We start from the raw sequence: 18,128 nt of genomic DNA on the forward strand, positions 1-18,128 counted from the left end.
GGTGCAGGGGAATAGGATTGGCCTACTGCAGTACTGCTGTGATGGTCATCGCCGCCAGAGAGCGCCGGCACTAGATTGAGATTGAGGGGACGCTTGCGGCTGTGAGACACGGAGCCGGCTGCGTCCATGGCCGGAGTGGTGAGAGACGAGCCAAGGAGTGGGAATGCTGCAGGCGTCGGGCAAAAGGGTTGGGCTTTTCACCCCGCAGTCGCGTTTTCACCGGCTCTCGAGCTGGGATTCCAAACTCTCCACGCCAAAATTCCACGTGCGCAAGATTCCTCAATCCCATTACTGGCAGTCAAAATGTGCACAAATTTTACACTCACTCCACGGGTACATGACTAGCAAAAAATTGCACAGGCAAAACTGTGTTCAGTAATCAGTATCCTCTCTCTTTCAAGAGCCACCACTATAAAAATATTACTAGATGGAACCATTGGACATCGAGGAAAAAGATGCAACTCTTGACTTGCACTACTAGCCTCTACCAGAAACAAAAAGAATTCCAGCTACAGGAAATGCTGGAGGATCATACTGCAACTGTCAACACAAATTCATGTTAGGACCGAATGATGAGTCATTGAGGTAATGAGGAGATAAGGAATGGCTTACAGTGAACTGCTCTCCTCTATGTACACTTGTACATATAGAAGGATACTAAATGGGAGGTTCGGTACGTATTCCCGGCGTTGTTGCGTTATCTGTGTCATCAACGAGACGGCGGAACCGCGCCGCAAGTTCTTGGTAGAACTGCATATCTGATGGACTTACTCGGTCGATTGCCGACTTGAAGTGTGTAATTGCTACTTCTGGGATGTCAAAGTTCTCCTGGTAAAAATCCAAATAGTTTATCAGCAAGCTTCTAGTGAAGAAAACACATCCAGTCCTTGTGTACCAGAATGGGCAAAGGGCAGGTAGCATACATCAAGAGCAGCTACAGCGGCTTCCCTGCAGACGAGCTTTATGTCGGCGCCGGTGTAGCCTTCTGTGAGTCTAGCAAGTTCGTTTAGATTGACATCGTGACTGCAAGGAATGCTGCGTGTATGAATCCGGAAAATATCCTCACGGTCAGCTTCATCTGGTGGTTGAACATCAAGCAGTCTGTCGAAACGACCTAGTGCATACATCATTCATGAAGTTAAAACCAACAAAAGATAGAGAGCATTGCATGTGTAACTCAACAAGGAACATAGACCATAAAATGCATGTGCATAATCTGTGTAGTTAAGACAGATGACCTGGTCTCAGAAGTGCAATATCGATTTTGTCAGGACGATTCGTAGCTGCAATAACAGTGACACCAATCTTCTGGTCCAAACCTGTTGCAATCATGGTAATTATAGATGATAAAAACCTAACTGGCAAAGATATGTAACAACTAACATGAGTCCAGATCGTAGGTTTTCAGCATTTCCAACTAAGAATGAAAAGACAAGCAAATACTCCCTCCGTTCGGAATTACTTGTCGCAGAAATGGATGTATCTAGACGTATTTTAGTTCTAGATACATCCATATTCGAGACAAGTAATTCTGAACGGAGGGAGTAGCACAGAGCCCAGTAACTAATACTCCCTCTGTCCCATAATATAAGACATTTTTGCAAGTAGCTTGCAAAAACGTTATATTTGGGACGGAGGGAGTAAGATAGTAAGATACCGGGGCCTCAATTTTGACTAGTAATTGTCCATTTTAATGAATGTAATCTAGGTTTACTATCTAAGATTATTCTGTTAATTGTACCAAGAAAGAACAACCTGTGTGGAATCAACCAGTAGAACCTAAAGAAATAGTAGAAACGTCATATCTGCTCTAATTTACATGCTTGACTGCTTGGTTTGTGTAGTACTCACTCCGTTGCTTGGTTTGGGACAGAGGGAGTAGTCATCAATTAAATCAACGACAGCCTATAATACAAGAGTAACCCACTTTCCAGTATTTAACTACTTAATAAAAAATCAATGATTTGATCAAATAAAGACTGAGGTAACAAGTGACCAGTTGCTGGACTACCATCATGGACCAACCAACAGTCCCTAAGTACCAAGGCTTACCATCCATTTCCTGTAGCAACTGACTGAGTACCCTATCAGCAACAGATATGCCATTACTTCCATGGCCACGAGTTACTGCAAGCCCATCTATTTCATCAAAAAATAATATTGCAGGCGCATTATCCTTCGCCTTCGCAAATAATGATCTCACTGCCTTTTCAGAGTCACCAACCCATTTGCTGAAAAGCTCAGGACCCTTAACTGCAAGGAAATTCATTTTTGCTTCAGAAGCTACAGCGCGAGCCATTAATGTCTTACTGCAACCTGGTGGTCCAATCATTAGCAATCCTCTAGGAGGGCGGATCCCTAAGCGTTCAAACGCGTCTGGGCATTTCTGTGGCAACTGGATGGCTTCAATTAACTGCTTCTTGATCCTGGCTTGACCACCAACATCTTCCCATCGTACCTTTGGAAGCTCTAGCATTACCTGTACAGGAAATGATGGAAGAAGCATTAACATTGTGCTACGTTCTACAGATCACACACATATTTTTACTGATGTTGGTGTCTATTTCCCATAAGATAGCAACACACCAGGGTGCATCTCGAACAACCAAATCAAGAACACCTTACATTAAACTGAAATTGTTATACCAGAACTTCACATCAATTGTTCTGAAATGTGCAACTTTTAGTTTAGTTTCCACTGCTCATCAGTTGGAGTCCATGACACAAATATTGACACAAACATATGAAAAGAAAGAAAGAAAAAGCAAGAGAGAAGAAATGATGCTTACAAGACAAGAACTATTATGAAAAAAATCACAGCAAGTAATAAGAGAAGAAATCTGAGAAAGAAACACTAAATGAACATATAAGGTGGGTAAAAATGATACCTCACGCATCGCACTTGGTCTAATTTTCATTTTAGCTTGTTCAAAGTCTTCTTTAGTCACCAACAATAGCAACTCATCTTTCTTATCATCCGGCTCGCTACTTTCTATGGTATCACCTCTACTGGTCCAGCAATGATCCTCCATTGACATGGTTAACTTTGAGAGAGATGATGATAATGAGCTTATTTCATAACCCAAAAGACCATCAATTTCTTGAATATTCGTCTTTTCTGCATTTGTGTCACGATCACCAAGTAGTTGGGTTGAACTTTCCTTTACACTGATATAACGGCGAAGAGCACTCAATGCAGCCTCGTTGCATAGTGCAGCTAGATCAGCACCCATGAATCCATGAGTGGCAAAAGCAAGGGACTCAACTTCCTCACTAGTGAGGGAGTGGTGAACTCCACTTAGAAGGTGGTGAAGTATGTCCAGCCTCTGTCCTGGAGATGGTACTCCTGCAAGTGAATCAACAATTGATCAACTTTGACTTGCTCAACAACTTATCAACTGGACAACCCTATTATTCAACGGCTTATCATCGAAGACAGCCAGCTTGCATTTGACGCTATCTGTAAGCAGTCAACCTCAGTTTACCCTAAGTTCTGAAAACAGCTAGTACTAAAGTGATGCAGATAACAGTATATGGGGCATGATGTCTCTTAAGTATCGCAAAGTACTTAAAATGCAAGATAACAAATTGCCTATTTTTCGCCGGGGGAGGAGGGGGCATTAATCAATCGCCTACAATTATTTGTTGATACCACCCTAAATGGATGATGTTACCAGCAAAAGGAATCCTCATGTATTCGGCACATATACTAGCACTGGATTTAGTTGCACACAAATACCTTTTGTTAGGGGATGATTGCACACAATACCTTAAAAAAGAACAGCACTGACCTAGAATATATATAGAACTGCGGTACATGAAAAACATCAGAGATTTCTACCTATTTCAATTTCTTGATCGAATCTTCCTGGTCGTAGTAATGCACGATCAATACTTTCAAGACGATTTGTAGCAGCAATCAAGATAACACGATCATTACGGCCAATCTCATCCATCAGTTTTAACAGAGTGGCCACCATTCTAAGAGACAACTCCTCGCCTCCATCCTTCCTGGCTGGAGCAATCGCATCCAATTCATCAATAAATATCTAATATCAATGAAGATACATATTATCAATCCTCAATATTGTTATCAATTAAGACATCACATACTTCCTCATTGTAATATAGAGAAACCAATGGTAATTAAATAATTCAATTCATAGACATCAATAATCATATTGCTAATCATTCATAAGTCCTCATTGAAGTATAGAGAAACCATTTGTAATTAAATACTTCATTCAATCCATAAACATTGATAACAGGAGCTATTACTAATTTTGATCACTAATAACTCAAGAGATAATGGATGATAACACCTAGCTTACCCAAAATCTAGTTCATAAGATATATTTGTTTTTTTATCTTCTTCAACTTTTGTATCTTCTTCAATTGCAGTAAGTGTTATATTGATTTTAAAATGGTAGTAACTTCTAACTTCACTTAAAATGTTAAAAAATGGTGTAAAGGATGAGGTTCCTCTAAAGATGGATGACCAATGTTTTCATCTAGAATACTAAGGGTAACCATCTGAGGATATGAATCATTTTAACTCAGGTTCTAGAAGTCGTGAACAAAAAGATTGCTCATTTTTCTATCCCACATGATACAGGGTGAGGGAGAAAAGGTTAAAAAATTGTGACATCAGCTTCCTAAAAAGGTAGTAGACTAAGAGTATTTCAACTGCTGTTGACATGACAATGAAAAGAAGTGGTTGGCATTAGAAGAAAATCTAACCACAGCAGGTGCAGCTTGCTTAGCTGAAGTGAAAACATCATACAATGTTTGTTCACTTTCACCGTGATACTGACTAATGATCTCTGGTCCATTGATTGTAAAAAGATTGGCTCCCAGATCATAGGCGCATGAAGAAGCAAGAGAGGTTTTCCCTGTTCCAGGTGGGCCATAAAGAAGAAGACCTTTATACCTGAAATGAAAGAAAATAGTATATCGTTAACTAACAAATAAATGTGTTTGCAATCTAGGGGGGGGGGGGGGGGGCAAGTTCACGCTATACCTTGGTAAATCATGCAAACCATTCCTTGGCAGACCAATTTGATCTGCCAGCGAAAACGAAATCATTTCTTTTACTTTTGCTGACACTTCCGATAACCCACCAAGCCTTTGATCATGATTGGCATCTTCACTTGCTGTATCAGCACAGATGGAATATTCTGGTGGGAACCCTAGCTTATCTGACCCAAACTCCTTTGAAGATGACAAATCAGAAAGGTGCACTTTTGTGGTTCTCTCGACAAGGAACAAAGCAGGGGTTTCAACCAATTTACCAGAGACATCTGCACTAGACATTGAATTTTTTTTCTCATGCACTACATCCAGGGCAGAACCATCTGTTTCTGCTCGCAGAACTACGAACATAGATAGTTTTCCGCACATTGATAGAGGGACATAGTTTCCTTTCAGCAAGTGCCTACCATCAAGCCACCGTGATGCAGAAGTCTTCAGCAAGTCACTTATTTTATCATCTGCTAATGCTGATTTTGCAGTGGCTTGATCCAAGCACAATGAAAAGCCACTGTTAGATGCACCATCATGGGATTCATTTCTGCATGGAGGAGTTGAAGGAATCCTTTTAGGTGACTCCATAACCATCACATTTCTTACAGGATGGCAATCAGATTCCGACTTATTATGACTGGACAGTACAACTTTCGTTGGAACTAGACTGAGATAAAGATCGCTGCATTTTATCACACGCAAAAACTCGCCAGAATCAGCTCGCTTTGGGGCTTGGGATGTATATAGGGGGCTAATTAGCAAAGAACGACCTACTGCAGGGTATCCCAGTGTGCAGGCAAGATCCCAAGAGAGCTTGATGTCATTCTTTTGAACCTGATAAGAGTGACCATCCAATCAGAAACTTTTACAGTTTGGCATTCGCGGCATTTATACACCAAGAGAAGAAAGATAACAAAGGCACATACCTCACGTGAAGGGAAAACTGTGGCAGTCACAAAGTTCACCCCAGCTTCATTAGAGATGAGATCATTGTCCACATCAAGATCAAAAAATCTGTTGCACTCCTCAAATAAACTATCAAGTGGGAAGCCATCTAAACTGTTACTACTTGAAGAAATGAGTGACACCTAAGAACAAGGAGACGAAGCTCAGCTGACTAGAACAAAACAACACATAGACACTGGTAAGCTGAAGTTTTATCTCTGTTGGAAAATCCATGGGAAGCTCGAATGTCAGTTCTACAACCAGGGTACCGCAATCCACTGTATGTGTTAATCTTATTTTCAGCAAGCTGTAAATATGATTCTTTGCGGCGGTATTGAAAAACAGTGTGGATCAATCAATGTATATTCAGTTGACCAGATGTTACACTAGTAGAGCAAAGATACATCTACACAGTCAAAGGTGGGCACACAGTCGAAATTTTAACAGCAATAATTGATGTTACATGGAGCATGGTTTGTATTGAAAACACAAGTGTAGTGCTTAGTTAACAAGTTTGGTGAGGAGCATACAAAGACGAGGCACCCAGGCCGAAGCCCGGTGCTAGCCATGGCGGGCTCGGCAAGCCAGAGCCTCCCCTCGCCACCGCGGCTCCCGCCCCTGGAGACCACATCGGAGACGGTGCCGGCGAAACAACCCGCGCCTCCGCGGGGTACGAGAGCCGGGTACCGCGCCGCCGCCGCTGCAGCGGTGGACGAGAGGTCCAGGATGCAGCCCCCGGTGCCTTCACGGGCGCGAGAGGGAGGTGTACGAGGTGACGGCTGCGGGGATGCCGACGGCTTCTTCTTCTTGCCCTTCGAAGACATGGCAGCAGTTCCGGCGAGCTTCTGGGAACCTAACACAGATATGATACATGGATACACAAATTTGCCATTTTGGAAAAACTTCAATGTGGGGATACGTTTTGCTATTATTTTTAGTTCACAAAAAAATATGTATAGAAGCTAGGAACAGCAGATCACCTTCTTGCTTGCTCTCCTGAGCTAAAATGCGCCGATACGTGTATCAGTATCTACAGATAGGTAAATTCGTCATTTTGGAAAAGCACCAATAAAGGGATACAATTTATTATTTTTAAAATTCACAAAAAAAATATGTATAGAAGCTAGGAGCAGCAAATTACCTTCTTGTTTGCTCTCCTGAGGATGCCAAAGCAGCTCCAAGCCTCTCCAATTGACAATGTTGGTGCCCTGTTCCAACTGCAGGTTCCAAAGGGATAGAATTAGAGTATGTTTGGTTGAGCTGCGAGTTCTGAGAAAGCAGCCGTGAGCTGCGAGCTGTGAGAAAGCGGCTGTGAGCTGAGAACTGTGAAAAGGTTGGAAGTTATTTGGTCGAGACAACTGTGAAATTGTAGATTTGGCATGAATTTTCCATAATGCCCCTCGGGGCTGAAAGAATGTTTATGTACTAAGCAGTGACTTTTACATTGTTAGGCATTTCAACAACCATTTTGGAAAGGAAAATTAGACAATTCATGGCTAACATATAGGAAATTCAATGATTATATTGTAGTGTTTCATACTTCATGCGTATAAATATTAACAAATAAGATATGGACCATACAGAACACAAATTGTTCACATGATGATGGCCTTCATCAACATAGCTAACCTATCTTGCTCTCACAAAACACGCATCGGCTATCCTACTACAAATATTGTTCAAGATATCTTCGCTTTCCTACTCTTGAACGTGATTCGCTTGTGTTGGTGACACCCCCTTTCGTAGCACTGGGAGGTACGTACACATGCAATTCAATACCTTCCTAGCATATATACTGAAACATAAATTAATGTTAACATCAAACCCCGAAAATGAAGCCTTGTGTAACATTGCTAGTAAGGTTGACTAGGTGAAAACCCGAAGAATGATTGACTAGTGTAACAGGAAACACATAATTGTAAGAGAAATTGTAATATTGTAGGAGTATGAATAAACAAGAAACCAACAATGAAAGACTTGCAGCATGGCATAACACGAATGGTGGAACCTGAAGATCAATCAATAACATGCAAATGGAGAAGCAGTCACTTTCAATGGTAGTATTTAGGTCTGACTGCTAAAATCAACAACACAGCATAATACACCACCATATTCCCAATCACAAACAAGATTTGAGGCATCAATCATGCCAACAATACCACTAGTACTAATGTGTAAACCAATTTCGGCCAGTATAACCAAGAGAAAGCTCCTGCTTTCTCAAAATGCATGTTACTGCTAAGCTTTGATTTCAGGCCAAGACGGTGCAGATAAAACAATTAAATCTTTTATTTTTCATATAAACGGTGAGCCATTGCATGTTTCACTGCTAACATGTTTACACCAAAACATTTGCTCAACTGAAATTCAAACAACAATTTGTAAACATTTGCCCCTACAAGCATTATCACAAACACCTATCAAGCAAAATCCTTTCACATGTAAACTTGAACATGCATTGGAAATATCATGCAGAAAATACTCATCAAGAAAAAGGCATCATTATGCTCATAATATCCAATCTACAGCAAGTACGCATCCAATGCAAAAATCATTAAATCAGAACAAATGAACAAACAAGGATGCAAGAGGAAGGAGGGAGGGGGAATGAGGGAAGAGGGAGAAAGGGGGGGGGGGGGGGGGGACGAAGGAGTGGTGGCTACCTCCCTAAGGACTGGTCTACGGCGTAGCTCCGGTCGGCGGCGTGCTGGGCGGGAGCGGCTGCTCCAGGGAGGGAGGCGCTGCTTGTGGGAGCGGCTGCTCGGCAGAGGGAAGCGCTACTGGGATCCTGTACCGGCGGCAGGGCAGCGGAGGCTTCGGCCCGCTTAGTGCGCCGCGGCTGAGGACCGGCAGTAGCGGCGGCGGGCCGGCGGCGGCTAGGAACTAGCTAGGGAGCGTCAGCTCGTTTGCTTTTCCGTTTCCTCGACTACCATATTTTTTTTGGTTGTACTTGACGAGGAGCACCTAGTCCAGCTTGGCCTCCGCGGGCACACCTGGCAGCCACGCACGCAGGGCCTTGTCCTTGCCGGGAACGTATCCAGTGCACCAACACTTATGGTGCTACTGATGCACCGAATGCCGTACAACATTTTAAAAAATCTGAAAAAAATTAAACACATTGACATAATATCAATGTATGTCATCACAAAATTTCGTATCAAAATTTGAAATACTTTTTAAGAATAAAAATCACAAAATTAACATCAGTGTAATAATGGGCCAAATCTAAAGCTCAACCTATATTATGTACTATCAGTGTTGAATTTGCCATTTTTTTTAGGAGCTTTCTTTCGAATTTTGACTTAAAATTTTGTGAGAATCTACATTAATATTGTGTCAATGTGCTACAATTTTTTTAGAATTTTTCAAACATCTAAATGTGCGACTTGAGTTCGGTGCACCGGTAGCACCACAAGCTCCGGTGCACCAGATAGAATATCTGGTGCACCGGTGCTTGTGGTGCTACCGGTACACGGGAAAGTATCTAGTGCTCCCAGGTTTGGGGTGCTCCCGATACACCAAGCTCACATTGTATTCTTAAAATATTCAAAAAATTCTGAAAAAATTAGCACACTCACACAACATCAATGTAGGTTGTCATAAAATTTCAAGTCAGAATTCAAAACCTAACTCAAAAAACAAAAATAACAAATTCAATGTTGAATAGTACATAACATAACGGGCTTTAGATTTGGCCCATTATCACACTGAAGTCAAATTTGTCATTTTTGTATCTAAAAAAATATTTTAATTTTTTACACAAAAAATTGTGACATCATACATTGATGTTGCGTCAACGTGCTAGATTTTCTTCTTCTTCAGATTTTTAAAAACATTCTATGGCATTCGGTGCACGGGTAGCACTACAAGTGCGGGTGCACCGGATACATTCCCTGTCCTTCCCCTCCCCGGCACGCCACTCGGTGCACTTGTACCGACAGTTGGTCTGGTGCCCCTAGGTGAAGCGGCTAGTACAACATTGCCACATTGGCGGAGATGCTCTTGAGCGTAGAGTTCCATCCAGAGTAAGTCAGAAACACTCTCACCCTCCTAGTACATGAGAGCATCTCCACTCGCGCCCCCAACACCCCCCAGGGTGACTTTTTCCCGTCGGCACCGGAAAAAAACCCAGTCGCCCCCAGGACGCCAAGTTCCGCCGGTTCGGCGGGGTGATCCCAGGCCAAACCCAGTGCACTGGGGGCGCTTGGGGGCTCCGGCGGAAGGAAAAGCGACGCATGGGCCACCCCTGTCAGGTGAAAAACGCTTTTTGCATGTCCAGATTCGTCCCCCCACCCCGCGCGCGCGCACTACCCCTTCCGCCGCCATGCAGATCTTGGCGTCGCCTACCTGTCCATCGCCGCTAGAAAGGCCATTTCCCCACCGGAAAGAGATGGTTCGCGACGGCAGCTCCACCCAGCTCCTTAATATATCAAAATAATCATATGCAACCTTAATATAAAAAGCCAATATGTCATTATCATTGTACTCATATTGGAATCGAGGATGTTTAGTATCCTTCCTAAAGCAACAAGTTGTATGAAATTGAGCACACAAAATTCTAGAATAACAATGCAACCAAAGGTTGGTTCGGATGCTCTCTTGAATTTGTTATGCGTGTGCAATAGGAGTCGGGGTTTTATTTCTGTGCGAGACGAGAAGGGAACGACGCAGCAGGGCACATCCAACGTTGACAACAATCTCAATGGCTTAGACAGGAACTGATCTCGCGTCTGCGCCGGTCGACCAGCACAGACCGTGATGACCCACAAGTATAGGGGATCTATCGTAGTCCTTTCGATAAGTAAGAGTGTCGAACCCAACGAGGAGCAGAAGGAAATGATAAGCGGTTTTCAGCAAGGTATTCTCTGCAAGTACTGAAATAAGTGGTAACAGATAGTTTTGTGATAAGATAAATTGTGACGAGCAACAAGTAACAAAAGTAAATAAAGTGCAGCAAGGTGGCCCAATCCTTTTTGTAGCAAAGGACAAGCCGGAACAAACTCTTATAATAAGAAAAGCGCTCCCGAGGACACATGGGAATATCGTCAAGCTAGTTTTCATCACGTTCATATGATTCCGTTCGATACTTTGATAATTTGATATGTGGGTGGACCGGTGCTTGGGTGCTGTTCTTACTTGAACAAGCGTCCCACTTATGATTAACCTCTATTGCAAGCATCCGCAATTACAACAAAAGTATTAAGGTAAACCTAACCATAGCATGAAACATATGGATCCAAATCAGCCCCTTACGAAGCAACGCATAAACTAGGGTTTAAACTTCTGTCACTCTAGCAACCCATCATCTACTTATTACTTCCCAATGCCTTCCTCTAGGCCCAAATAATGGTGAAGTGTTATGTAGTCGACGTTCACATAACACCACTAGAGGCTAGACAACATACATCTTATCAAAATATCAAACGAATACCAAATTCACATGACTACTAATAGCAAGACTTCTCCCTTGTCCTCAGGAACAAACGTAATTACTCACAAAGCATATTCATGTTCATAATCAGAGGGGTAATAATATGCATATAGGATCTGAACATATGATCTTCCACCAAATAAACCAACTAGCATCAACTACAAGGAGTAATCAACACTACTAGCAACCTACTAGCACCAATCCCGGACTTTGAGACAAGAATTGGATACAAGAGATGAACTAGGGTTTAGAGATGAGATGGTGCTGGTGAAGATGTTGATGGAGATTGCCCTCTCCCGATGAGAGGAGCGGTGGTGCTGACGATGGTGATGATTTCAACCCTCCCGGAGGGAAGTATCCCCGGCAGAACAGCTCTACCGGAGCTCTAGATTGGTTCCGGCAAGGTTCCGCCTCGTGGCAGCGGAGTCTCGTCCCGAAAAGTTCCTTCTTATTTTTTTTCTCATAGAAAGACCTCATATAGGAGAAGATGAACGTCGGAGACCCACCAGGGGGCCCACGAGGTAGGGGGGGCGCACCCCCCACCCTCGTGAGCAGGGTGTGGGCCCCCTGGCCTTCATCTTTGGTGAGGATTTTTCTTTATTTATTTTAAGATGTTCCGTGGAGTTTCAGGACTTTTGGAGTTGCGCAGAATAGGTCTCTAATATTTGCTCCTTTTCCAGCCCAAAATTCCAGCTGCCGGCATTCTCCCTCCTTATGTAAACCTTGTAAAATAAGAGAGAATAGCCATAAGTATTGTGACATAAAGTGAAATAACAGTCCATAATGCAATAAATATCGATATAAAAGCAGGATGCAAAATGGACGTATCAACTCCCCCATGCTTAGACCTCGCTTGTCCTCAAGCGAAAAGCTGATAACAATAAATATGTCCTCGTGTTTAGAGGTAGAGGCGTCGATAAAAATAAAATACGGACATGAAGGCATCATGATTATTCTTATAACAGCAACATATATAGATTTTGTCATATGATTACTTATGTTCAAGTGATGATCTATTCACAATGCAAGAGTATAAATCATGAACCTTATTGGGCTCCAACAAACTATAATCTCAATCATTGAAGCAATTGCAATTTATCATAACATCGGAAAGAGTCTATGTCAGAGCTAAAAAGCAAGTCCACATACTCAACTATCATTTAGTCCTCCATAATTGCTAACACTCACGCAATACTTGTGGTTACGGAGTTTTAATCGGACACAGAGAAAGATAGGGGCTTACGGTTTTGCCCCACAACCTTTTTCTCAAGGGTAATGTCAACAATAATGGTTCATGCTCCCCTACATCCAATTAGATATATATATATATATATATATATCATGTTCTTTCCAACATGCTGAGCTTGCCAAAGGATAAAATGAAAAAGAAAAAGTGAAGATCACCGTGACTCTTGAATAAGGTAGAAGATAATAGTAAAGGATAGGCCCTTCGGAGAGGGAAGCAGAGGTTGCCATGCGCTTTTATGGTTGGATGCATAAAATCTCAATGCGAAAGAACGTCACTTTATATTGCCCCTTGTGATATGAACCTTTATTATGCAGTCTATCGCTTTTATTACTTCCACATCACAAGATCGTATAAAGCTTATTTCTCCCACACCAATCAATCATACATATTTAGAACAATTTTTATTGCTTTGCACCGATGACAACTTACTTGAAGGATCTTACTCAATCCATAGGTAGATATGGTGGACTCTCATGGCAAAACTGGTTTAAGGGTATTTGGAAGCACAAGTAGTATTTCTACTTGGTGCTGAGAATTTGGCTAGCATGAGGGGGAAAGGCAAGTTCAACAAGTTAGAGGATCCATGACAACATACTTTATCTCAGATATAAGAAAGACATAACTCATTACGTTGTCTTCCTTGTCCAACATCAACCCTTTAGCATGTCATATTTTAATTAGTGCTCCCAATCATAAAAGATGTCAATGATAATATATCTATATGTGAAAACCTCTCTTTTCTTATTACTTCCTATTAATTGCAACAATGACCAAAGCTATGTCTGCCAACTCCCAACAACTTTTAATCATCATACCCTTTCTATGTGAAGTCATTACTCTCAATAAGATCAATATGAACTTTTTGTTTCTTTTTATTCTTTTCTTCTTTCTTTTTATTCACCCAAGATCATGGCAAAATAATCAAGCCCTTGACTCAACACTAATCTTTATTATATATAGCTCACGGACTCGATTACAAAGAGAGATCATAAAGCAAACTCAAAACTAGATCATGCCATAAACTTTATTCTACTAGATCAAGATACTACTAATAGGATCGAACTAAGAAAAACGATAAAGATAGGAGTTGTGATGGTGATACGATACCGGGGCACCTCCCCCAAGCTTGGCAGTTGCCAAGGGGAGTGCCCATACCCATGTGATCATATCTCCTTTGTCGGTGAAGAAGGTGGAGGTGCGGATAATCGCACGTCGAGCGTAAGAGGTCCTCCAGCTTGCGAATAATGCCCTTGAGTGCGACAATATGCTCCTTCAACAAAATATTTTCTTGTGTGAGATACTTGTTTTGTATATGAGATAACTCAATCATCTTGAAAGCTTCGATCTCAGTTGGGGTAAGAAGGTTATGATCAAGTTGAAGGATGTCTTTTGCTGCCAGAGCTTGATCCTCCATGGCCTTCTTGATCCTTTCATCCTTGTTGACCCTCGTGGGTTCTTCCCTCTTCAGATCTATCTTCATTAGCCAAGCATCTTTGTCACCATTGTTGGAGGAGGGAGACGACATGATGCCTAGCCTGGAAAACCCTGACAAAAAAAAGCTCGAAACAAGAACATAGGAGATTTGCATGATACGAGAGTCAAAACCTTCGGGAGGTTATATAATGAATTTTTACTGAGCAAAATACGTATCGTGCAAGAAAACGGAGTCCGGAAGGCACACAAGGTGCTCACGAGGTAGGGGGCGCGCCCACCACCCTCGTGGGGCCCTCGTGTCCTTCCCGGACTGCTACTTATTTTTCTATTTTTCTAAATATTCCAAAACGGAGAAATATTGCCTTAAAAATTGTTTTGGAGTCAGTTTACTTACCGTACCACATACCTATTCCTTTTCGGAGTTTGAAACATTCCGGAAAGTGTCCCTTATGTATTCCTCCGGGGTTACGGTTTCAATAATATTGGTTTCAACATTTATGGGATTACCTGAGATATAATGTTTGATTCTTTGACCGCTTACCACCTTCAGATTTGTTCCTTCAAAGTTGTTGATCTTTATGGCACCGGAACGATAGACCTCTTCGATAACATAGGGGCCTTCCCATTTAGAGAGAAGTTTTCCTGCAAAAAATCTTAAACGAGAGTTGTATAGCAATACATAATCACCTACATTAAACTCACGCTTTTGTATCCTTTTGTCATGCCATCTTTTAACTTTTTCTTTAAACAACTTGGCATTATCATATGCTTGGGTTCTCCATGTTGGGGATCGTAGCAGAATTTTAAAAAAAATTCTACGCATCACCAAGATCAATCTATGGAGTCATCTAGCAACGAGGGAGAGGGGAGTGAATCTACATACCCTTGTAGATTGCTAAGCGGAAGCGTTCAAGTGAATGGGGTTGATGAAGTCGTTCTCGTCGTGATCCAAATCACCGATGATCCTAGTGCCGAACGGACGGCACCTCCGCGTTCAACACACGTACAGCCCGGTGACGTCTCCTACGCCTTGATCCAGCAAGGGGAGAAGGAGAGGTTGGGGAAGACTCCATCCAGCAGCAGCACGACGGCGTGGTGGTGGTGGAGGAGCACGGGACTCTAGCAGGGCTTCGCCAAGCACTACGAGAGACAAGGAGGAAGAGGGGTAGGGCTGCGCCAATAGGGGAAGGACTTCATGTGTTGGGATGCCCCTTTGCCTCCACTATATATAGGGGGATAGGGAGGGTTGCGCCCCCACCTAGGGTTTCCACCCTAGGGGTGGCGGCAGCCCCAATCCCCATCTGGGTGGCGGCCAAGTGGGGGAGAGAGGGAGGCGCACCAGGCATGGGCCTTAGGGCCCATCTGCCCTTAGGGTTTGCCCCCCTCTTCTCCCTAGGCGCATGGGCCTTGGTGGGGAGGCGCCCCAGCCCACCTAGGGGCTGGTCCCTTCTCACACTTGGCCCATGTATGCCTCCGGGGCCCGTGGCCCCTCCCGGCGGACCCCCGGACCTCTTCGGTGGTCCCGATACACTACCGGTGATGCCCGGAACACTTCCGATGGCCAAAACCATACTTCCTATATATCAATCTTTACCTCTGGACCATTACGGAACTCCTCATTACGTCCGGGATCTCATCCGGGACTCCAAACAACACTCGGTAACCGCGTACATACTTTCCTTATAACCCTAGAGTCATCGAACCTTAAGTGTGTAGACCCTATGGGCTCGGGAGTCATGCAGACATGGCCGAGACAACTCTCCGGTCAATAACCAACAGCGGGATCTGGATACCCATGTTGGCTCCCATATGCTCCACGATGATCTCATCGGATGAACCACGATGTCAAGGATTCAATCAATCCCGTATACAATTCCCTTTGTCTAGCGGTACGATACTTGCCCGAGATTCGATCGTCGGTATCCCGATACCTTGTTCAATCTCGTTACCGGCAAGTCTCTTTACTCGTTCCGTAACACATCATCCCGTGATCAACTCCTTGATCACATTGTGCACATTATGATGATGTCCTACCGAGTGGGCCCAGAGATACCTCTCCGTTTACACGGAGTGACAAATCCCAGTCTCGATTCGTGCCAACCCAACAAACACTTTCGGAGATACCTGTAGTGTACCTTTATAGCCACCCAGTTACGTTGTGGCGTTTGGCACACCCAAAGCACTCCTACGATATCCCGGAGTTGCACAATCTCATGGTCTAAGGAAATGATACTTGACATTAGAAAAGCTTTAGCATACAAACTACACGATCTTTGTGCTAGGCTTAGGATTGGGTCTTGTCCATCACATCATTCTCCTAATGATGTGATCCCGTTATCAACGACATCCAATGTCCATGGTGAAAGATCGTGGATGTCGCCTAGAGGGGGGGTGAATAGGCGTTTTAAAACAATTACGATTTAGGCTTGAACAAATGCGGAATAAACCTAGCGGTTAATTTGTCAAGCACAAAACCTAAAACAACTAGGTTCACCTATGTGCACCAACAACTTATGCTAAGCAAGATAAGCAACTATGTGATAGCAAGATATATGACAAGAAACAATATGGCTATCACAAAGTAAAGTGCATAAGTAAAGAGCTCGGGTAAGAGATAACCGAGGCACGCGGAGACGATGATGTATCCCGAAGTTCACACCCTTGCGGATGCTAATCTCCTTTTGGAGCGGTGTGGAGGCACAATGCTCCCCAAGAAGCCACTAGGGCCACCGTAATCTCCTCACGCCCTCGCACAATGCAAGATGCCATGATTCCACTAAGGGACCCTTGAGGGCGGTCACCGAACCCGTACAAATGGCAACCCTTGGGGGCGGTCACCGAACCCGTACACTTTGGCAACCCTTGGGGGCGGTCACCGGTACTCGTCAAATTGCTCGGGGCAATCTCCACAACCTAATTGGAGATCCCGACGCTTGCCCGGAGCTTTACACCACAATGATTGAGCTCCGAACAACACCAACCGTCTAGGGAGCCAAGGCACCCAAGAGGAACAAGCTCTAGGGTGCCCAAACACCCAAGAGTAATAAGCTTCTCAAACTTCACTTCCACGTATCACCGTGGAGAACTCAAACCGATGCACCAAATGCAATGGCAAGGGCACACGGAGTTCCCAAGTCCTTCTCTCTCAAATCCCACCGGAGCAACTAATGCTAGGGAGGAAAATGAGAGGAAGAACAAGAAGGAGAACACCAAGAACTCCAAGATCTAGATCCAAGGGGTTCCCCTCACAAAGAGGAGAAAGTGATTGGTGGAAATGTGGATCTAGATCTCCTCTCTCTTTTCCCTCAAAAACTAGCAAGAATTCATGGAGGGATTGAGAGTTAGCAAGCTCAAAGAAGGTCAACAATGGGGGCAAAAACGAGCTCAAGAGATTAGGTTCAAAGGGGAAGAAGACCCCCTTTTATAGGAGGGGGAAAATCCAACCGTTATGTGCTCAGCCCGCACACGAGCGGTACTACCGCTCCTGGTCCTGGTACAACCGGGACTCACAGTATACGTGCAGAACCATACCAGGCGGTACAACCGGGCGATCAGGCGGTAGCACCGATTGAGAAGAACAACCAGACCAACCGCCCAGCCACCGCTCAACCACCGCATAGGAACAGAAGGGAGTCACCCCTGAGTGCGGTAGTCGAGCGGTACCGGGCCGGTGCAACCGCATGGCCTTGAGCGCTCGGGCGGCTAAGTCCTGAGCGGTCGAACCGCTCCGGACACCGGTGGTACCGGTACGACCGGACCAACCGGGCCACCACCGCCCGAGTACCGCATCAAAACAGAGGCCTGACCGGTACTTGGGCGGTGCTTGGCCAGAACAACCGCCCAAGTCTTTGCTGAGCAAGTTGGCGGTACCACCGCCCGGAAGCAGCGGTACAACGGCTGAGAGCTCCAAGCGGTACTACCGCTGGGGCACGCGGTACTACCGCTGGGACCAGACAAAAACCACTCTCAAGAAAACCAGAACTGCCATAACTTCTGCATATGAGCTCCGAATTGAGCAAACTCAAGCTTGTTGGAAACAAGACGACG

General features: G+C 43.9%; 1 protein-coding gene across 2 annotated transcripts; it reads right to left on the minus strand.

The window, feature by feature from the left end:
• Positions 1–259: 259 nt before the first annotated feature.
• On the minus strand, positions 260–8,926 carry LOC125546641 (calmodulin-interacting protein 111-like). Of its 2 annotated transcripts, XM_048710827.1 has the most exons (14): positions 8,631–8,926; positions 7,109–7,184; positions 6,948–6,997; positions 6,498–6,820; positions 5,949–6,110; positions 5,021–5,856; positions 4,741–4,930; positions 3,842–4,049; positions 2,889–3,346; positions 2,053–2,479; positions 1,239–1,319; positions 924–1,114; positions 613–828; positions 260–540 (listed from the first exon to the last, which is right to left on the minus strand). In XM_048710827.1, the coding sequence occupies exons 4-13, from the start codon at positions 6,789–6,791 to the stop codon at positions 658–660; spliced, it is 3,018 nt and encodes a 1,005-aa protein (XP_048566784.1). In that variant the 5' UTR covers positions 6,792–6,820; positions 6,948–6,997; positions 7,109–7,184; positions 8,631–8,926; the 3' UTR covers positions 260–540; positions 613–657. The 2 variants fall into 2 exon arrangements, with proteins under 2 accessions (XP_048566784.1, XP_048566779.1); XM_048710822.1 differs by having other exon boundaries at positions 260–828.
• Positions 8,927–18,128: the final 9,202 nt, after the last annotated feature.

Source organism: Triticum urartu, chromosome 1 (assembly GCF_003073215.2).
Source record: "Triticum urartu cultivar G1812 chromosome 1, Tu2.1, whole genome shotgun sequence".
Classification (NCBI taxonomy): domain Eukaryota; kingdom Viridiplantae; phylum Streptophyta; class Magnoliopsida; order Poales; family Poaceae; genus Triticum; species Triticum urartu.

What these genes read in the sequence shown, in the direction of transcription:
- LOC125546641 (XM_048710827.1), bottom strand. Translation starts at nt 6,791, where the DNA reads ATGTCTTCGAAGGGCAAGAAGAAGAAGCCGTCGGCATCCCCGCAGCCG. An exon ending in GGCCTGGGTGCCTCGTCTTT is followed by an intron (nt 6,111 to 6,497) that starts GTATGCTCCTCA and finishes CCTTGTTCTTAG; the next exon opens with GTGTCACTCATTTCTTCAAG. An exon ending in CCGCTGTAGCTGCTCTTGAT is followed by an intron (nt 829 to 923) that starts GTATGCTACCTG and finishes GATTTTTACCAG; the next exon opens with GAGAACTTTGACATCCCAGA.